Source organism: Notechis scutatus, chromosome 1 (assembly GCF_049901735.1).
Source record: "Notechis scutatus isolate UNSWTSFEM ecotype Mainland chromosome 1, rNotScu1.2, whole genome shotgun sequence".
NCBI classification, from domain to species: Eukaryota; Metazoa; Chordata; class Lepidosauria; order Squamata; family Elapidae; genus Notechis; species Notechis scutatus.
The window spans coordinates 129,610,784-129,633,748 of record NC_142009.1 but is presented as its reverse complement, the minus strand read 5'-3'; the positions used below and the strand labels follow the sequence as shown (position 1 = coordinate 129,633,748).

Below are 22,965 nucleotides of genomic sequence, written 5' to 3'. Positions count from 1 at the left end.
ACTTTTCATGGCACAATTAATGTCTGCTCTGATTAGTAACAGAGTTGCCAGTCCCTATTATAAGAGAAGGCTACCTGTACTAAAATCTACCAGAATCTGGTACCGAAGCACTGAGAATCAGCTAGCATATATATGCCTTGAGTAAACATAGAATAATAACAAGAACAGAGGTGACTTCAGAAATAACCTTAAATTGCATGATATAATTTTTCCGCTCTGCTTCCTAATTTTAGATTCTCCCAGTATGATGTCATTTCAAAAGGATAGAAAGGCATGACCTTGGGAGACCTGCATTCATGCTGTCTTTCTACTTTAATTTCCCCAGTGATGTTATCTATGAATTCACTACATTTTTATAAGGAAGTGTTCACAATATTTTCCAAGCAGGGGAAAAATCATTTTCCTTACTCTGTCATCCCTCAAAGCAGCTAAATCTGTTCTTGTAATTTGTATAAATATTCTGTATTAGCATTAAAAAAGTTACTACTTATTTCTCTATTTGCGCTATTAAGATATTATTCTTTTAGTTACTTTCCCCCAGGTTGTAGGGGAATATAGTTGTAGGGGCTCAATAAGAAAGTTTCACATTCATAGTTGATATGTATGAAGCTGCTAGTAAAGTACCCACTTCAGTTATGCATCTGTGATTTATGTTACCAACTTTATGTTGGTATAGATGTAGTAAATGTCCCTGAAAATGACAAGATTCTTTCTAAACTGTTTCTAATGTGCCAAAAGCTGATTTCATTAACCTGCAATGCTCAGACAGATGATAAATAGTACTTTAACCTTGGGCTTCTGGAAAAAATATAGGTATATAAAAAATACAATTCCTTGGTCTTGTTATTGCTTTGACTTGACCGACTAATTGAGTGATTGGGTGTTGATACGGCTTTCTAAACAACCTCACCTCTAAGCAGTTTACAGTAAAAATAATGGAAGGGTTATGGGAGTAAAATTAAATACAATATACCCATTAAAAATATTAGAAAGGGGAAAAGGGAAATCAAACTATTCCTCTGTCATATTCACATAGGGAAGGTTTTCAGGAAGAAATAGGTCTTTAACAGGCATCTGAAGACAGAACAACTGGTTTCTGATAAGGGGAACCGAATTCCAGATATCAGGGAACTCTGAGAGAACCCTTACTGATTATGGTATTACAGCAGAACTTCCTCTATTGAGGTTAATAATGACTGCCCAGGTCTGTAATTGGGCTGTCAGGTATCCTGATCTCAAGTTAGATATCTATATATCAAAAGTAGGATCTACGATGCATCTCAGTATTAATAGGCAGCTAGTAATTTTGGTGTAACACAGGTATAACAATTGGAGGATCCTTGGTGCTCTCTGAACTTGTTTTCTTGCAGAAGTTTCATTATCTAAACTAGGTGACATCATTAGTACTGGTAGGGAATAGGGTTGTCTCTCTGTTTATATACAGTGGCTTGTTGTATATAAATGCTGGTGGGGTAATCTTGGGGGTTCTTACGTTGGGCTGTTTACTTTTAGCTTGTTTGCCAGTTCCTTGATTGGGGTATTGTTTACTTGTATTGTTTACTTTGGGGTATTGTTTACTTTCCCAGTTCCTTGATTGGGGTATTGTTCCTGGATTGGGGTATTGTTTACTTCTTGATTGTTGATTGTTGATCTGATTGTTAATCTCTGCTCATCTGGGTACTGATTGCTGGTGGGCAGGTGTTTTGATATTTTTGTTCCCTTTTTGGATATCGGTTGTCTCTTTTGAATGGTATGTAGATGTTGTCTATGTGCCTCTTGATGGCTGATTAGTATGGGTGCCAGGCTTTCAGGAATTCCCTAGCATTTTTGGACTTGGCTTGGTCTAGGATGGTTGCAGTTTCCCAGCTGAAACTATGGTTAAGTTTCATGTGTTGTGAAACTAAAGAGTTTTTCATCATGTCATCATACCTGCTAGTTTTCCTCTGTTGGTCCAAGTATAATGAATGGCCAGGTAGCCTACTCAATCTCAATTTGTATGGCCTGCATTTTCCAGTCCGAGAGCAATAATAGCCTCATACAGAATGCATGCCAATAATTTAATTGTGAGGTTACTAAGGTGAGAACAAAAATTTAGATGTTCCCTGTCCAGGATAATGCAACATTGTTATTTATGTATTAATTCAATTTATACGGTTGCCTCTTGCCAAATGATTCTGGGCAGCTAACAAGGATTTTTATTTAAAAAATCATAAGAATAGCAATAAAATAATAAAAGATACTGCATTATCAGCAATATAAAACCTTAGGTATTTGCTACAATAGTATATCATCTGGGTCAATTCCTTCAGGAAGAATCAGGTTTTCAGGATTTTCGTAAAGGCCAGTAGGTTATATCAATCAAAATTGATAAAAGATACTCTGAGACACAGAGGTTACCTGGGAAGAACCAAAAATTTTCTACTGCTTCTTTCTGGGAATGCTGTCCCACTACGAAGTCTTTGTCTCATTAAGATGGATGCTAAGGGCTAGCTGGCCAAACCTCTGCTGTAGTGGTGGGATTCAATTTTTTTTACTACTGGTTCTGTGGGCGTGGCTTGGTGGGCATGGCTTGGTGGGCATGGCTTGGTGGGCATAGCTTGGTGGGCATGGTAGGGGAAGGATACTGTAAAATCTCCATTCCCTCCCAGGACAGTTACTGCAAAATCTCAATTCCCTCCCCACCCCACTAACCTACTTTCCAGCTCCATTCTCCTGTGCAGGGCAATAAAAGAAGACTCAGCCAATCAGCTGGGACTCGGGAGGCAGAGAATAGATGGGGGTGGGGCCAGTCAGTGGTGGTATTTGCCGGTTCTCCAAACTACTCACAATTTCTGCTACCGGTTCTCCAGAACTGGTCAGAACCTGCTGATGATCATTTCTGCTCTGCTTCAGAACATGAAACAGTAAATTTATAAATTCTGAAGCCAAGAAAACAACCATTCTTACTATAGATCCAGGATGTACCACGTCTAAACTTGATACAGGGGGATTCTGATATGGAACTGGAGGCAAAGCCCTTCAGCCCTTGAGAATGCTGGCAATGAATGGGGAACCCCAATAGCTAAGCAAGTGACTGCTTGCAGAAGGGGGTCCTTGATATGAACTGACTTTGCATTAAACATGAACAATTGAGTTTCAGTTCTGGGGGGAGGGGAATAAAGGATGCTTGAATATTTAGACTCTTTCAAGGGATGATCACACATGCATTTCTTTATTATGGTTACGGACCAGAAAGTCAGAGGAATGCCTTTCACTGGAGCAACTTCTCTTGAAACTGTGTTTTGTACAGTTGCTGTATGTTGTGCAATTGCAACAGCAATCAATTCCCTCTTGGAACCTGACTGCTTATTTGCTGGCTGAAGTTCTGACTACCAAATTGATTCAGACACCGCTACTGCCTAACCCTTTTCAGGTGAAAAATTAAAGCCCGGTTAGGTAAAGAAAGTGGACTTAATTCATAGGTTTTCAAGCATGAGCAATCATACACAGATTTCCTGACTTGAAACAAGCCTGTTTAATTTCTTCTAGACTCAAGTAAGAGGCTCACAATTTATGGGGTGGCCTCTTAGGGTACCTCCCCACTTCCAGTTGAATTATGCCAGGATTGCAGAGGTTTCACACTGAGTTGTTCTGTTTCATATCTGGATAAACACATCCCTTGATTGCAAATGTGTGATGATGGGAACCCCATTCAAAGATGGCAGGATGGGGAGAGGAAACCCTTACAGGCACAAAGCTAGCTGCAAGAGCAAAGCCCAGCTAGAAATGTATCCTCTGAACTTTTTATGTTTAAAGAGCTTGATAAATAGGGCAAAAGGAAGCCTCAGACTTCTGTGACTCTCAGTTGGCCTGCCCAATGGCAATGGTAAGGTGACCAACTTTTTTACAATGAAAAGGAGGACACAAATAAATTGAAGAAAAAAAAAAAACCCAAAGCCACTTGCGTGCGGCTCAGGCTTGCAGGAGGTGAGTTAGAATGCCTCTGTGCCTGCACAAACGCCTTTGCGCCTGCGCAAACGCCTGTCATGCCCCTGGTGGAGACTGACTCTGAGGAAGAGGAGGAACAGCCAACAGGGAGTGGAAGTGTGGCTCCAGAGGTGATGGAGGAGGCTGGGGAAGGGCAGAGGCCGGCTGAGCAATCAGAGGAGGATCCAGGCCCATCCCCTATCCATCCTAGGGCACGCAGGGAGGAGAGGATCAGGGAAAAGTATGGTCTACCCGGGAGGAGACGGCCATGATCCTCCTCATGTGTTGCAGCTGTGAGCTGTGTATAAGAGTTTGGAACTGTGTGTTCACAGACACTGGAGTCAAATTAGTGCTTTCCTTGGATGAGGTTTATCTTTGTTAGCATTCTTCCCATGGATTCTCCCCGGTTATCTTCCTGGAATATATGATTAATTATCTTGGTTTGCCTTGGAGCTCTCGTCAATGCAGTTTGTTTGGGGTTTCCTTTTTGCTTCATTATCTACTTTTTGAATTTAAACTGTGATTAATAAAACAGCGAAGCTAAGTTGAAGGCATTACAAGACTTCGATTCATGTTTTAGTTTTTGTGTTGTTTTTGAGACACTACGGGTCATCACAATGCCTCTGCGCCTGCGCAAAGTGCACGTTTGGTGTGTGCATGCATGCAAAGTGTGTGCACACATGCAAAGCGTGCCCACCAAGCCACGCCCACCGAACCGGTGGCAAACATATTTGAATCCCACCATTGCCAGAACAGTACAAAATGATATAAGCAGAATACAGTTCTAATCTCTAGCTGACGTAGCACATTACCCAGGCAAATCAGAAATGTCAGAAGTAACCAGGATTGCAGAGCCGTGTATGCTAAGAGTAGTAATTTAACTGTATTCTAACCCTGGTTGGTACTCAATGAATCACATACAACATGGAAAATGAGATGGGATGATGAAAATGAGATGATTCAGCTCTAAGTAAACTGCAGGGTTAAAGGATGAAGTAAGAGGAAGGGAGTTTTGGTAAGACGCAGGACCCCATCAAACCATGAATGAGTAGTTTAGCTGTCTGGGAAATCAAAAGTGATCTACAAATTCCCATCATTGAATATGGAAAGGTGACATTACTTGGTTGTAATTTTAATGAAGAGTCTGAACTTTAAGCAGGCATGGACCTGTATTCTCAAATTTTGAGCTATAGAAAAAGGTGCCATCAAAAAAGAGCTGCGTCAATAAGAGGATACCAGGGGCAAACTGACTGGGGAAGATCAGTTATTTGTTTGTTTTTTTCAACTTCAATCTGTGGTTGGATAACCCCTCTCAAAATGTCCTCAAGGTATCTTGATAAAGAAGTCCAAATTTGTTCATCTCAACAAGGAAAGTGCTGTTCAATCTGGGTTTTGTCAGATGAAATTCAAACTTGGTACTTGTTGAGGTAGAAGAGAACAAAGAAAAGAACCAAGAATTGGAAAGAATATCAGAAAAAACCCCAAGAAGGGACAGAACTGGTTGGTAGAGATTCAGAATATCAAACAGGAGTGTCGGGCTTGAGTCATCAGAACAACATTAAAAACTCAGGTGCAATCTGACAGAAAACAATTATCTGAAAACTTTTAGATGGAAAAAGAAGAAAAATCGGTAGGCAGAACATACAAGACAATCAAAATAAGGGGTTTTCAACAAAAGATTATTAAAAGAATGCTTAAAAAGAGCTGAGAAGAAAAAAGAAAATAAAATCCTTATAAGCCTGATCATAGAAAGCAAAATAAAGGAAAAGGAAATCAATATAGGAGGAAGAGGGGAAGAATCAGGTAGGCATTCAAGGTTGAAGACAGAATAACAGATAATCAGAGTTGGAAGGGACCTTGTAGGTCAACTAATCCAACCCCTGCCCAAGCAGGAGACCCTACACCATTTCTGACAAATGGCAGTCCAATCTCTTCTTGAAAGTCTCAAGTGATGGCACTCCCACAACTTCCGAGGGCAAGGTGTTCCATTGGTTGATTGTTCTCACTGTCAGAAAGTTTCTCCTTATTTCCAGGTTAAGTCTCTCCTTGTTCAGTTTCCATCCATTATTCCTTGTCTGGCCTACAGGCACTTTAGAAAATAGCTTGACCTCTTCCTCCCTGTGGCAGCCCCTCAAATATTGGAACATTGCTATCATGTCTCCCCTGGTCCTTTTCTTCACTAGACTAGCCATGCCCAGTTCCTTTAACCATTCTTCATATGTTTTAGTCTCCAGTCCCCTAATCATCCTGGTTGCTCATCTTTGTTCTTTTTCTAGAGTCTCAGCATCTTTTTTTATAGTGTGGTGACCAAAACTGGATACAGTACTATAGGTGTGGACTTACTAAGGCTTTATAGAGTGGTATTACTACCTTACTTGATCTTGATTGTATCCCTCTGTTAATACAACTTAGGATTGCATTAGCTTTTTTGACTACTGCTGCACACTGCTGGCTCATATTTAGCTGGTTGTCCACTAAAACTCCAAGATCCCTCTCACAGTTACTGCTATTGAGCCTGGTTTCATCCAGTCTATATGTGTACTTTGGTTTTTCTTGCCTAAGTGTAGGACTTTACTTTTCTCTACATTTAATTTCATTTTGTTAGATATGGCCCAGTGTTCTAGTCTTCTTGGGTGTTAGCTATTCCTGCCAGCTTAGTATCATCTGCAAATGGTAAGTTCCCCTTCTATTCCCTCATCTAAGTCATTAATGAAGATATTGAAGAGTACTGGGCCTAAGACAGACCCCTTGTGGCACCCCACTGCTTACTGCCCTCCATGTAGACTTAGACCCATTAAGGACTACTCATTGAGTACGGTTTGTCAACCAGTTGCGAGTCCATCTAGTGGTGGTGCTATCTATTCCACTTTTTTTCTAGCTTACCAAGAAGTAGGTTGTGGTCTACTTTGTCGAATGCCTTGCTGAAATCTAAATATATTATGTCCGTGGTATTTTGCTGGTCTACTTATTTAGTTACTGTGTTGAAGAATGAAATAAGATTGGTTTGGCATGATCTGTTTTTAACAAACCCGTGCTGACTGCTAGTTATTACTTTACTTGTTTCTAGATGTTGGCAGATCTGTTTTTTTAATTATCTTTTTCAATAACTTCCCAGGATTGATGTTATAACAACAGCCATATCCTCCTACAAGATATCAAAAGACATAAAGATTCAGCCGACATAAGACTCATATTGCTGTGCACTATCCCCTTGCCCCCCAAACCTAGAAGAAAACTCTGGGAATAAAAGAAGATGGAGAAGAACTCTCAGATAAATGACTCTGAAGAAATCAATGTAGACTTTCATTGTAAAAGCTTGAAGCTACTTGTTCTGCTGTGGGACTAACAGAATCACTGACTTCTTTTGAAAGAAAAGATCAAATCAACAGATAATGGTGAAGCAAATTATTTCTGGAAAATGTATCCCCAAAGCAACCAATGCTGAAAAATATATTTGGTTAGCTGTGCCAAGATGTAGAAAAATGATGCTGGAGAATGTTCCAGGCATGTTCAAGACTAAGCATTCCTTTCTGAACTCATATATGAGGAATGGGGATGACAAAAGGTAACCTGATTTCTGGTGAACTACATATTTCATACGGAGGCACGATGGCTCATTGGTCAAAGACACTGAATTCATCAGCTGACAGTCCGGGTTCAAGACCTGGACACCGCACAACAGAGTGAACTCCCGTTACTTGCCCAAGCTCCTCCCCACCTAGAAGTTTGAAACCATGCAAATGCGAATAGATAAATAGGTACCACTTCAATGGGAAGGTAACAGTGTTCTGTGTGCCTCAGCCTATACAGTCATGCTGGCCCTATGACCATGGAAGCGTCTTTGGAAACGCTGGCTCCCTCAGCTAAGAGACAGAAATGAGTATTGTTCCCCCTAGAATCAGAGTCAACTGGAAAGGGGAAACCTTTACCTTTAGTTTTATATATTTCATAGCCGATCAAATAGCATGTGTAAAAAAAAAAAAACCATGAGAAGTTTCACAAATATCCATTTAGCAGGAATTCTTAAGTTCTTAAGAAGCTAAGAAATCAAGGAAGGAAAAAACCCAGAGCCCAAATTATGGAATTATCTTAAATCCTTGAAAAGTCCTGGAGGACTTCTAAAGTTTTATTATTTTCTCTGAAATCAGAGAAGGAATGAAGAAAGGACAAAAAAATGTTCAGAAAGGCTAGAATGTAGAACTGGTAATTAAGAACCAATCAGTAAAGAATAACATAAAGAGATTAAGCACCTGTTCGTCAGTTAATGGATGGAAGAAAGGAGAAAGAAAAATAATCAAATGTTGCTCAGATTTAGCAGAGAATCCAGTTTCACTTGGGAAATCTGAATGCATATTGACAATGATCACACGGGGAATGATTGGAGAAACATGCATGATTCCTTTTGATAGTTTTGGGGAATAGTAAAACCAGCTCGATATAATAAAATTCAAACAAAGATGACCTTGGTTTAGGGAGGCAAGGGAAAACACAAGCCTTCTCTTCAGTATCCAACTACACAGAATGAGTTAAAGCAAGTATAGTTTATTGCTGAGAAAGCTAAGTGCTGTTGACTCTAAGGGAGAAAACAATATGTCAGATACAATAGATAAAAGCATATGACCATCAAAAATATATGATAATAAAGCACTCTGAGTGCAACTTATGTCTAAAGAATTCTAATTCTACTTTTTCAAAAGTTTGATCTTAAATAAATGTGACTGAAGCACAATCCATCTTTGCTTGTGGCAATGGACGCTTACATAAAAAAAATGTAATGCAGGAAAAATACATCTTGGAAATTTTACTACCGGTTCTGTGGGCATGGCTTGATGGCATGGCAGGGGAAGGATACTGTAAAATCCCCATTCCCTACCCATCCCACTAATCTGCTTTCCAGCTCCGTTCTCCTGTGCAGGGCAACAAAAGAAGACCCAGCCAATCAGCTGGGACTCGGGAGGCAGAGAATATATGGGGGCGGGCCCAGTCAGAGGTGGTATTGGCCGATTCTCCGAACTACTCAAAATTTCCACTACTGGTTCTCCAGAAGTGGTCAGAACCTGCTGAATACCACTTCTGCTTGGAATTGAAGGAGGATTCTATTATTAAGGCTTACCACTCTAAAAGTTATACTGGACAGGTAGTCCTCAACTTACCACAGTTCTTTTAGTGACCATTCGAAATTACAATGGCATTGAAGAAAGTGACTTATGACTGTTTTTCACACTTACAACCATTGCAGCATCCCTATGATTACCTGATCAAAATTCAGATGCTTGGCAACTGACTCATATTTATGATGGTTGCAGGTCATGTGATCAGCTTCTTTGACCTTCTGACAAGCAAAGGCAATGGGGAAGCCAGATTCGCTTAATAACCATGTTGCTAACTTAACCACTGCAGTGATTCACTTCACAACTGTGGCAAGACAGGTTGTAAAATGGGGCAAAATTCACTTAATGCCTGTCTCGCTTAAAAAACATAAATTTGGGGCCCCATTGGTTGTAAGCCTGAGTAAATAACCAGGCAATCCACACAATTTCTCTCCATGAAATGGGCAGAAAGGAGAAATTAGGATCTGAAAGGAAGACATTGGCAAACATAGGCTGACCTGATGCAGGGCACCAACCATTTTGCGAGTCTCTTGATAGACCCTTTCGGAAGTCCAGTGAGGGTTCAGCTCCTTCAGGGATTTTGCCAGGCGGTTGTGCTCTCGCAACCAGAGAGTGTGCAGAGCTGCCAAGGAAAGCACTTCACTCGACCTGGTATCCCCAGCCATGAAGCATTCGATCCTTTCTGCTTTGTCCTCCTTTGGATCTTGGGCGCAAGGAGAAGGCACTTGGTCAACGAAAGGAAGATATTCAAGCCCTTTATCAAAATGTAGCAGGTTAATTCTTAGGAGGCCTCCTTCACTGGTCAGATTCCTCAGCTTGTTCTCCGCAGCAGCTGTGCTGCCATAAACAGTAGAGGCATCCAAGAAGGAAGTAGCTATATTCATCTGTTGCCTTGGGTTTATCACCGATAGATTTCCTAACAGTCCCTGTTGACCAGTGGTGCATGCAGGCTTCGAACGATAAAAAGGGATGCAATCCATCCTTGCAGAGAATGTATCATTGGGGAAGACCTGTGAATGAAATGAATTATTTTCATGAAAGAGTGTAGCCTTTTTTAAAAGTCACAATGTGGATCAGATTTATTAAGTTTAGAATTAAAGGAGGTATAAAACCACACATATTAATAGAAAGGGGTTTCCTACAGTAGAAAGACCTTCCTATGGTAGGTCTTCTCCAGAACAAATTTATAATCCTTTGGTGCAACTTCTTTTTACAATTCATCTACATGTTTACGCAATGTTTTTGTAGTAAGGCCCAGTGCATACACCAGGGATCAGCAGAATGAGTGAAAGGCTTCTTTTGTACAGCACTAGCGCTTGGACTTATGTACCACTTCACAGTGCTTTTACAGCCCTCTCTAAGCAGTTTACAGAATCAGCCTATTGCCCCCAACAATCTGGGTCCTCATCTTACCAACCTTGGAAGGATAGAAGGCTGACTCAACCTTGAGCCTGAATCGATAAAGACTTTTTCTAACTTGGCACAAGAAATAGTAATCACTTTAAAAAATCAATAAAATTGTTTTCAAAAAAAAGAAAAAAAAAGAAATAGTAATCACAGTTCAATCTTCTGCCTCAGCTCTGACGCAGAGTCTTTTTCTAGCAGTGGCAAAACAGTTCATAGAAAGCACTTCTATTTACCCATTGGTGAATCTATCCGTAGATCTGTAGAATGTCACATTCTTTATTAGGGGTGCAAAAAAAATTATTGGTTTCTTTTCATAGTGGTACAGTGGCTCTTGCCTCACAATCAGGAGGCTGTGGGTTCGATCCTAGGTAGTGCCAGATATTTATCTCTCTGGGTATCAGATTCCTAGCGTGATACTACCATTCTTCTGGGGAAGGGGGAACCCTGGATGCATTACTTAGTTTATTGCTTTCCTGTAACCTTTATGTTATAACCTTTATCCTGGCGCCTAGGCGCCCTGAGGTTTGCTCACCTTTTGGGGAATGTAAAGAGGGGGAGGGCCATGTGGGTTGTTTCACTCTGAAAGGCAGCAGAAGATGTCCCTGGGAACGCTCGCTTATTCAGGACGCCTGTTACAATAACATCTCCACACCTGCGGATTGGCTGAATCCACACTGGACTGAAGGGAGGGGTTTCTAAGTGCCTTTATCCTGATTGTATCATTTGAGGAAATCAGAGTCTGTTTTCTTTTGCCTTGCTATCATTCCTGTTCAATAAAAGCTTCCTTTTTGAAACACCAAGGTTTCAAGAGTCTTTACTTTCTTGGGCAAAGAGGAGAGGATGGATCTTACACTGGGCACAATGAATAATTATCTGAACTCTGCATTGGTGACAGGAAGGGCATCCAGCCAGTAAACACTCAGCTCCATTCAGTTGCCCTGACTCCACCTCAAAGTAAGGGATTACGGGATCATTAAAAGACAAAAAAAAAAATAATGGTTTCTTTTCAGGTTTGGTATTAAACACACAGAGATATTTATACTTGTTTTCAGTGGTGGGATTCCAATTTTTTTACTAGCGGTTCTGTGGGCGTGGCTTGGTGGGCATGGCAGGGGAAGGATACTGTAAAATCTCCAGTCAGAGGTGGGATTTGAGTAGTTTTCTGAACTACTCAAAATTTCTGCTACCGGTTCTCCAGAACTGGTCAGAACTTGCTGAATACCCACCTCTGCTTGTTTTGTTTATGAAATGGGAGAATGATATCTGATTCTGCATAATTCTAGCTGCAGAAAACTCAGGTCTTTTGCTGACATCCAGGGGTTGCCCAGTTATTTGCAGCACACATTGGGTAGCTGTAGTTTAAGATGCAGATTTTTGAAAAGCAAAATACTCAAAAACATGGGGGGGGGGGGGCTGTTGGGTATAACATTGATACCCAACAAGGTTTGGGTGGATAAATATATAAACTAAGGTATCATAGTTTAAGTGTTTGTAACTTTAAGCACCACACTGCATGTAATTAGTCAATTAAGGGTGCGGTTAGAAACTGCAATAAGAGGAAGCAGGAGAAAGCTTGCTGCCTATTGCCTGCTGCCTATTGCCTACTGCCTACTGTTTTACTGTTTACCGTTTGCTGTTTACTGCTGGATACAACTGTTTATTACTGTTTTACTGCGACTGTCTACTGTTTGATCGTTCTACTGAATATCCAGCGTTATCCTCTGGAGAAAGGCATCGGAGGAGGAGAAGATATCTTTATCGGCTGATAAAGATATAGTAAGGACTATTATCTGGACTGAGTTAGTGAGTCTTACTGAATGGATATATTGTGAATGACATACGGACTGATTGACAATGCTTAAACTCTAACTGGATTAAAAACTATTTAAACTACAAACAGTGTTTGTGTTCAGTGTGTGTATACTCTAAAACCCTTCCTCTCTCATTTGGCTGCCTGGCTTGACTGCTGCTGCATACTCTGCTAGGGGTTTATCCCCAAACACTAACAGGGGCCCTTCTAAAAATCTAAATAAATAAATCAGGAGCACGGCAGATAAAAGGAGAGGATTTAACTCTTTCCTTTGATCTGTGGTCTTAAAGAACATTTCTCTAAATGTCAGCTGTTTTTTTGGCTTTATTTCTCTTTCCAGAGGGAAATTACACTTACACATTTTCAAGTGTGAAGCCTTTTGTGGCAGAGCAAGTTGTCATATGCCGCAACTGGGAATGTCTTTTCTGTCGTGTTATGCATGAACAATTTAAATTTCTTTCTTTCTTTCTTTTACTCCTTTGTGTAGTTAGTGGAGTCATGCAGAAAGGAAGGAGAAGCAAGCATTTCATGATCTCTAGGCAGGAGAAACCATTCTGTAAGGTAGAGGGAATTCTTATACAGATAGTCCTCAACTTACACAACACTTCATATAGTGGCCATTTGAAGTTACTGAAAAAAGTGACTTTTAACCATGTTTTACACTTACAACCATTGCAGCATCCCCGTGGTCATGTGATCAAAATTCAGACCCTTGGCAACTAACTCATATTTATGACAGTTGCAGTGCCTTGCGGTCATATGATCAGCTTCTGCGATCTTCTGACAAGCAAAGTCAAGGGGGAAGCCAGATTCACTTAACAATTGAGTTACTGTCATGCCCTTGTTAGAGTCGGACTCTGAGGGAGTCTGAGGGAGAGGAGGACTCTGAGGGAGAGGAGGAACAGCCGACAGGGAGTGGAAGTGTGGTTCCGGAGGAGGCTGGGGAAGGGCAGAGGCCGGCTGGGCAGTCAGAGGAAAAACCAGGCCCACCCCCTCTTCATCCTAGGACACACAGGGAGGAATGGAGAAGGAAACAACTTGGCTTATGAGAGAGGAAGCAGCCATGATCCCCCTCATTGGTTGTAGCTGGGGAGAATCGTGTATAAGAGAGACAGTGAAAACACAGCATTGCTAGAAGCAAAGCGTGTTTTAGTTTGGGCTGAAGTTATCTTGGTTGGTGTCCTTCCAACAGACTGTGTCTTATTATCTCCTTGAAGTTGGTAATTATTTATCCTGGTCTGTTTGTGGAAATTCCTTCATTGTAGTTTGTTTTGGTTTTTTATTTCACCTTCATCTGCTCATTGAGTTCGGACTGTATTGCTTTCTTTTGAAGACTATTTTGTAATAAGTTTAATCTCCAACTGAGAATTATTGAACAATGGGGCCAAGTTGGAGACATTAAAGGACATTTATTTACATTTTGGATTTTGTTACATTTGTGTTACACTCCGGGTCATCACAGTTACTAATTTAACAACTACAATGATTCACTTAACAAATGTGGCAAGAAAGGGCAAAATAGGGCAAAACTCACTTAAATGTTTCACTTAGCAACATAAATTCTGGTCGTAAGTTGAGGACTACCTGTATTTGGCACCTCTGAAGTATAACTTAAAATGCAGGAATTGTACAGCATTCAGAAGCCTTCCCCAATTTTCCTTTCTTGTCACTGTGGGAATCAATTGGCCAACTCAGCTATGGTTGAATTTCTGAACCAAGATGTTGTACTTTCCTATTTTCAGTAATAACTCTTACTTCGTACAAGGAAGATGTCATAAAGAAGAGTTGATTAAGTTACATGTAACATTGCCTTTCTTGTATATTACCTTTGTTCTGATTATTAATATCAGTAAAGTTACAGGAGACAAATATGTTGACAATTCAAAGAAAGCAATGTAGATTTCCCTATAGATATTTTGGTGGAGCTGAAAAAGTTAAGCTAAAATACGTTTACACATTTGGAACTACTCCTAATATTATGTCATGAAAGTTTTATCAATGTGATATCAAAATTAATGGTGATGCACAACAGTTTTTACACTGGAACATCTTAATTTTTCATTCAGGGGAAATACATTGAGGCTGCCATGTAAGTATGGAATTCTGTCATAATTCCACTATATGTTAAATGCTAACAAAAGAATTATTCTAATGATTTGAGGGTGCATCTTCATAGAATGTTTTATCCTTAATTACTAGGAGAAAATATTTCTAGCTATTTAACTACATTTATCACGACGATTTAAATAAAATATAATTACCATGCTGCCTTTAGAAAAATTACTGTCAGGACATCAAATAGCTACTAGCTATTAAAATCTATCTCAGATTTATAATTATCACACTCAAGAGGATTCTTCTGTTTTGAGGAAAGGAATTCATTCTTCTGAGGTACTTTTCTTATTCTTAATCTTCAAAGAAATGATATATTAAATGGAGATTGATAGTACAAAAATTTAGAGACCAATTGCATAAGAGGTCAGGAAATTACCCTAATTTGTGTCTTCATTTATATTTATTATTTATTATATTTTCATTCCCCTCCCCAATAATAGTATTCTTGACCACTGGGTTGATTAGGCTGGCAAAAAGCTTAGAATCTGTATTAGCATTTGAATTTGAAATATTTTTCTTTCAATGTTACATACTTTTTAACTGTATATGTGTTCATGTTTAGGGTGGAGTAAACATGAACAGTTTACTTCATAGTAAACCAAAATGTGTAATTGTTTAACTTTGACTCAGCATGTTACATGAATGGAGCTACTTTATAGCTTAGTTTATTCTGTGAACTCAGCCAACTATGTCTTGTTTAACAAGCCATGGTTAATCAAATTATAAAAAATCTGAATATAGCCAAAGAGTTGCAATGGCTTGTCAGTTTGACAACACATAAAAAGAATGGAACTAATTGCTATAAAAATACTTATTATGTCTCCTATGGATGTTGTAGAATAAATGAATATACCCCTCAATTATCTAGTACAAAGTCAAGATATTTAACCAAATAACCAAGTCCTGTCTGTATCCGTTGTAGGATAACATCTGTTCCCACTAGATTAAAATAAAATGGGGATATATGGGATGGATTTCTTGAATGTAAAACATATCCCCAAACCCAGAGGAACAATTTTCATTACAGCTGGGCTGGATTTTCATTATAGCTGGTAGGTCCCTGAAGAAGGATTGATATTTCCTCAAAGGACTGTCTCACTTTTAATAAGCGTGCTGCACAGGATGGTAGACTTCTGAATATGCTCACCACTGGAATTTCATACATCAAATACATCTGCTTGCAGCGATAGGCCTCAAAGGACACCACTTGAGTCTTGAAGCCCTTCAAGTGTGAAGTAGTTTAAGTATATACAAGCACACATGCGTAAAATATGCAATGACGGACGATTTGGTCACATCCAGGTACACAACTGTGAATGGGACTCTTTTTAAAAAAGTATTTAAAAATAAATATTTTTTTTAAACGGTACCTGTATTGGGAAGCATGGATTTTGGTTTGCACAAGTCATTTGACAATTGATGGCTCCCTGGAAGGAAAGTTGGTTTTCACTTTGGGGAGTAAAGGCAAGATCATGGTCTATATATTGGCCCCACACAGTGATCAGATCAGAATATAGCTCATCTTCAGTGACAGCCTCGTTAGACACTTCAATAATTTTTCTTGTCACTTCACGTACCTGGAAGACAACGAGTTTACAACTCAACATGTTACATAGTATTTTTTTCCTAATGTTATTCCAACCCTGAAAAGGCTTCCACCCCCAAATTGTTGGCTTGTTTCTCTACATTCTGACAGACTGGCGCTTATATACAGGTATAGGAGTTGGACATCACAGAAGGTTTAACTACATGTTTACCAGCATGTTATTCATCCTTTTGGAAAATAAGAAACTCGTGACTTAGTATTTTGAGGGAGACCCAAATAACTTGATTATTTGATAACTACTAACTGCACTCCTATACATGGCTACTCAGAAGTGACCTCCATTTAGTTCAATGAGACTTATGTTCAGATACAATTACATTCTAAGAGGTCTTACATAGTATCCTCAATCATATAATGAGAGCACTTCTGTCAACCGAAAAAAGAAGATGGGAAAGAAACTGAAAGACACAGCTTCTGAGGGGAAGGGTTGCTTTCGGGCACCTGGATGAGAGCCTAGAAGCAGTCAGGCAAACAGATATTTGTCTTTGAGATGGTATTCATGCAGGTCCAGAGTGTCTTTCCCAGGCAGAAATACAGAAGTGCTCTTGTCTGTGATGCAGTGATAGATTTGCTCATTAAGTATGGGAGACTGCTAATGGTTAAGATGCTGGGCTTGTGGACCGAAAGGTCAACAGCTTGAGATCCAAGTACTGCATAAACAGGATGACATCCCGTTCCTTCCCCAAATCCTGCCAACCTACCAGTTTGATATCATGCAAATGCAAGTAGATAAGTAGGTACCACCGGTGAAGGTAACAGCATTATGTGCACTTCGCATATAGTCATGCTGGCTGTGTGACTACAAAAACATCTTCAGACAATGCTGGCTCCCTTGACTAAAAAATAGAAATGAGCACTGACTGTTCCTTAGAGTCAGACATGACTGGACAGGAGAAAACTTTATCCTTTCAGTTTGCAGGCTTTAGCGGTGTGATGAGACAAACACTGTGTTTTATTTGTGCTAGTATTGGTGCTGATGTTATACAGTATGTACAGTAGATACAACTCCTTTCTACAATTTATGCATGCAATGTGTGGAAGTAGTAGTGTCCACAGATTTGAGGGGAGCAACTCTTATTCTAATATGTTCAAAAAAGGTGTAAGATTTAAACCATGTATCCAGCCCCCAATCATATCTCCTGTTTTCCATGCATTAGAAATATGAAAATAATTTCCCTAACTTTGTTATAGGTATCTTCTCACTTTACCATTCACTATTTAATTCTCCTTTCGTTACCAATTCTATTCAATACTTCCCCTTAAAATATATATTTTCACCTCTCCAATTTATGGTCCTAACCCTTACCCTATGTAGCACACCTTCTATCACTGAAAGGCAGGGTCTTTCCAGATATTGATGAGGGCAACATCTTAGTAGTGTGGAAAAAATATGAGGACTGGTAGGAATTTGAATTCACCAATCAGCACAAGGCTGCAACACATCCCTATAATCCTATAATCTAAGGATTAGAAGACAATACATAAAGTTGCCCCCAGCACAGTGCTCATCAATCTGAAAGAATCCATTTGTCTTTCCATATCCTAAGCAATGTCAAGGTTTTCACTCTGCAACTGGACATGAAGAGAGTGACAAAAATGAAAGATGTACAATGGCACCTTGGTACTCAACGGCTTTGAAACTCATTGCATTTGGTACTCAATGCATTTTGACATGAAAATTTTGTCCCGGTACTCATCATTTGTTTGCTACTTGATGCACAAGTAAGAACTTGTCACTGTCAGCTGCTGTTCTGACCCAAACCTTGTTCCAAGGAAACAAACACCAAACAGAGGTAAAAGCAAAACCTTTTAATGCTTCTCTGTGAATTCCGTTCATTCACAGTTAAAAGGCTATTAAAGCTAATTGCCTCTGATAAGAATGGGCCTTGCCAAGGCTGCCAAGAACACTAGATTAAATTGCCAAGAAATATTCAAAACAAAAAGTCTCTAAACACAAACCAGGATAGTCCGAATGTCTACAAGACTTGAAATGCAAGAACTTCTTTGCTTCCTGCAAAGAATCCCTGTCTCTCAGGCTGGCTTTTATCTCTTAAGGGAGGGGCCATTACCTTGCAGTCTTACTCCCGAGTCGCCCATGCTGCTGCAGCTGTTCTTTCCTTCGAGCAGCCCTGTGCACATGCGCACTGGAAATAGGCTCCTCAGGGTCCTCTGCATCACTGCTGCCAGCCCCCAGAATCTCCGAAGGCAGCATTCTACTTCCTGATGGTCCTGCATCACACGCAGGCCCCTCATCTGAGTCCTCGCTCTCCGAGACCTCAGCTGTGCACAACAGCTGCCTTGTGACTCACTATATTATTTCTTACGGGGGCAAAATGTTTGGTACTCATTGTTTTTGGTTTATACCTCCAGAAACCAATTAACAATGAGTACCAAGTCTGTAGAGATTCTCAGTCATCCAGGTCATGGTTGCCCCAAATGTGCTTTTTCAAGAGGCGACTGGACTTTCTTGTTTTTTCAAAAGAAAAACACTTTTCCTTCTTCAAAAGAAAAAACAAGAAAATCCAGATGCCTCCTGAAAAAGCACATTTGGGACAACCATGACCTAGATGACTGAGAATCTCTACAGATTTAAGCTATACAATTTGGGATGAACACCCTTTAAATGGTGTGAGAGTTGGAAAGGATTTCCAGAAGAAAAATAGCAGACTACAGAAATCATTTGCACTACTCAGGAGGAGGGCTCGGACAAGTGGTCTGTACTGGAAGCAGGGATGGGGCCAGGGCAGGCTGGCAGTCATCAGCCGCCTTCAGACTCAGACAGCAGTGAGGTGGGGAAGTTTCTGGAACCAGTTCCCAGCCTGCGCATGTGCAGGGCTACCATAAGACAAGGACAATTGAGAAAGCAGGGTTGACTCAGGAGTAAGGCCACACCTCGGAGATGATTGGCCCCTCCCATAGGACATAAAAGAGGAGCGAACAGGACGTGAGCTTTTGCAGGAAGCAATTAGTTCGTCTGGTCGATTCAAGCTTTGCAAAGTTCTGTTTGACTCTGTGTCAAGTTTGGCCTTGCCCTGTGTTTGGCAATTAGTTCTCTGGCAGCATTCCAAGTGTGATAAGGTGGATGTTTATAAACATTCCCCTGAAAGACTGTTTGTGAAGCCTTGCAGGCTGTGAATTAGCATAATTCACAGCCGTGGAAATAAAAGAAATAAAAGAGGTTTGCTGGGACTAAGATTGCGTTTTATGCTTTCTAAGGAAACCTAGGTCAGAACAAGTACAAAGGTACTACTGTAGTATCTTATGATTCATGATGAATGTATTTATGAAGACTATGATCATGATTTATATCTTTTATGTACACTGAGAACTTTTGCACTGAAGACAAATTCCTTGTGTGTCCAATTACGTTTGGCCAATAAAGAATTCTATTCTAGTACCTAAAATCTGTTTCTTGAACTTTTTATGTTGGTATATGGCACATGTCATCATCCTCATGAAGACTTTTCTATTCTTCATTACCGTTGGAACTGCTTTGTCTCTTTTAGGCTGATTTAGATTATTGTTAATAGCTGATCTTTGATTATGTTTGTTGGATTGAGTTTTGTTGGATTATAGAAAGTTACTTCTCAATGTGTTTCCTTTTTTTCTTGCCTGAAAGCTTATGTTTCAGCACAGTATAGATGCCTACTAAGCAACTTTATTTTGAAAAATGATTTCACCCTATACTGACCGAAGGCAATGGAAATCCATTATGTAAGAAACCGAGATTCCATCCTCTGGGCTGACTTAGTTCATCTTCATAAACTGGAGGAAGCCATCTAGCCAGAGCAGTGTTAGAAGCTCCCCAAGTAGGATGTTCCCTGTGTAATTAAAATAATTAAATTAAAATAATTTATATCATTTCAATTATTCATTATAATAGTCTATTCCATGTGCAATTCCCGTTATATTCTTAAAAGCAGTCCTCAGTTAATGACAGCAATTGGAATTTCTGTCACTAAGGTGTAAAGTGATGTCCTGTGACTGCATCGCTGAGTGATGACAATTTCAGTGGTTCCCTTTGCCAATGTTAAGCGAGAATCATGGGTCATTAGGTGAGGTCCTCCTTGTAATTTCCTGCTAAGTTCCAGCAAGCAAAATCAATGGGGAAGCTGGTGGGAAATCAAAAGTCCAGGAGGACTTGCAAGCAGGCTGGTGGGCAGGTAAGTGGTTGCTATGGGAGCTGCTGCAGCCCAGAGTGAGTGCAGCCAGTAGCTGCTGCAGACTGGAGCAAGCCAATCAAGTTGCACAAGCTCTTCCATAGCCTCGTGAAGGGCCAGGCTGGGCATGCCTCATCAACAGTAGGAGGAAGAAGATGGTGAAGGTCACTGGGGCAGCAGAAGCAGCAGAGCACAAGGGCAGATTGGGAAAGCTCATCCTGTGACTGTAAATGTGGGCAGATGGACAAGCACCTAAATTTTGATCATATGACCCCCAGAAGCACTGCAGCACCAGGCATAAGTATTACTCATTCAGTCCTATGGTAACTTAGGTCACTGAACAAATGATTGTCAAGTGGGGACCTACCTTAACTTATTGTTTTATTGCAGCCAACAAATCTACTTATGCCTATCCATCTTCCAAGTGGGACAGAAAAGAGTCAGAACATTGGACAAAATGACCAAGTAATGCTGGAATATTTTATTTTAAGAGAAAACAAAGCTGAATGTAGCCAAATGTATCTTAGACTTCCCCAAACAGATGTTAATACACCTAAAGTGATGCTAAATGGAAGGAAGAAGTGATGGGCCCTTACATGGGTGGAAGCCCTAAAGCAGGAGGTAATACAAGCACAGTTGCAAATAATTTTAATCAGGAGGAATCAAAGAAAAAGCTGGCATGATTGCCCATAAAATTTAATGAAGAGTTGAAAATGCAGAGAGACGGGGAGGGGGAGGGAGAGGGAAAGAAGGTCAGGCCACAAAGGGCAAAGAGATACAGTAATCCTGAACAGAAGAACATGAGGAAAATGAGAGCCCAGAATTTGCTGATATTAGAAAAAAGATGCTAATAAAAACACAAGGGGCTTCTTTAGATGTGTTCAAATGAAATTCCAAAGAAAAAGAATCAATATGCCAACTGCCCAGGGAAGGCAATAAAATGTTAGCAGGTAACCAAGTGGCAAAGTAGGGGCAGATTTACTCAAGATATTATGTGGTTCATTCTTCTTTAGCAAAGAATTTGCTCCGGAAGTTATGAAGGGCAGGTGAAAGATAGAATTAAGGCATGAGAGTGATAAAAAATATGGGGCAAAAAAGTATCTGATTCATACTTCAAAATTAGATGAATTGAATTAAAAAACAACAACTAACTAGATGAATCCTCTTTTTTTGAGAGGGGGGGTAGGGAGAAAAGGAGAGAGAGAGATGATAGATGATAAATAGAGGATAGATAGATAGATAGATAGATAGATAGATAGATAGATAGATAGATAGATAGATAGATAGATAGATAGATAGATAGATAGATAGATAGATGATAGATGATAGAAGATAGATAGATAGATAGATAGATAGATAGATAGATAGATAGATAGATAGATAGATAGATAGATAGATAGATAGATAGATAGATAGATGATAGATAGATGATAGATGATAGAAGATAGATAGATAGATAGATAGATAGATAGATAGATGATAGATAGATGATGATAGAAGATAGATAGATAGATAGATGATAGAAGATAGATAGATGATAGATAGATGATAGATGATAGAAGATAGATAGATAGATAGATGATAGATAGATGATGATAGAAGATAGATAGATAGATAGATAGATAGATAGATAGATAGATAGATAGATAGATAGATAGATCCTGGGGTGTCAGATGTCAGATGCCTGGAGGAGAGCCAATGCTACTCTCTCTTTTCAAAATGGGGAACAAAGAAGTAAACTAGAGGCTAGTCAATCTGACTTTCATCTCTAGAGGGATTCTAGAACAGATCATAAAGAGAAGCAGTTTAAAAATAATGTGATGATCAGACATAAACAAACACGGATCTGCAAAGACAATATTTTCAGATTCATCTTAACTCACTTTAAAAAAAACAAAACTCTGCTTTATTAGATTATGGAAATGATCTAGGCATAGTGCAACTTGATTTTGGCAAAACATTTGTAAGTCTCTTCCAACAATGATTGGTAGTCTAATTAAAGAATATCATCAAAATTAAGTTAACATATGGCTGGCCTGAAAATTGCATTCAGAGAGTGCTCATCAGTTTCTTAATGCAAGAGAGGTATAAAGCCGGATGCTCCAAGAATCAGCCCTCTGTTCCAGGGGTCCCCAATCTCTGGTCCATGGACCAGCACTGGGCCACGGTAGTCCCGAAACTGGTCTGTGCAAACAAGCAAAGCTGCATCCGCAAAATGCAGGCAGCATGAGAAACCACACCCCCTCTGGTCCATGGAAAAACCCCTCTCCACAGAACCAGTCCCTGGGACCCAAAATGTTGGGGGCCATTGCTTTACTCTTAATATTCTATTGGCATACAACAATGGATAGGATGATTAATACCACTGAAAACAGAAATCATGTTCAAGACCGAATGAAGTTTTATTCCAAGTAACACAATGCATTTTAAGAGAGATTTCTGCAAAGTTCTTTACAGGCAGTCCTTGACTTATGACCACAACTGAGACCAGAATGTCCATGGCTAAGCAAGGTGATTGTTAAGTGAGTGGCACTTGATTTTTTGACCTTTTTCTGCCCTGGTTGTTAACCAAATTGCTGCAGCTGTTAAGGGTTTGCTTGCCATCTGGGAACATTACAAATAAGAACCATGGTGGGGCAGTGGTTAGAATACAGTACTACAGGCTACTTCTGCTGACTGCCAGCTGCCTGCAATTTGGCAGTTCAAATCTCCCCAGGCTTAAGGTTGACTCAGCCTCCCATCCTTCCGAGGTAGGTAAAATGAGGACCCAGATTGTTGTTGGGGGCAATA

At 39.9% G+C, this 22,965-nt stretch overlaps 1 protein-coding gene across 1 annotated transcript in view; it reads right to left on the bottom strand.

Annotated features, from left to right (window-relative positions):
* The window catches only part of TPO (thyroid peroxidase), a 59,472-nt gene that overhangs the window by 16,325 nt on the left and 20,182 nt on the right, over nucleotides 1-22,965 (bottom strand). The window contains exons 5-7 of the mRNA XM_087954919.1: nucleotides 19,707-19,836; nucleotides 15,780-15,986; nucleotides 9,575-10,087 (exon numbers count right to left, since the gene is read on the bottom strand). Of these exons, the coding sequence (XP_087811045.1) occupies nucleotides 9,575-10,087; nucleotides 15,780-15,986; nucleotides 19,707-19,836 (850 nt within the window). The remainder of the gene's footprint in view (nucleotides 1-9,574; nucleotides 10,088-15,779; nucleotides 15,987-19,706; nucleotides 19,837-22,965) is intronic.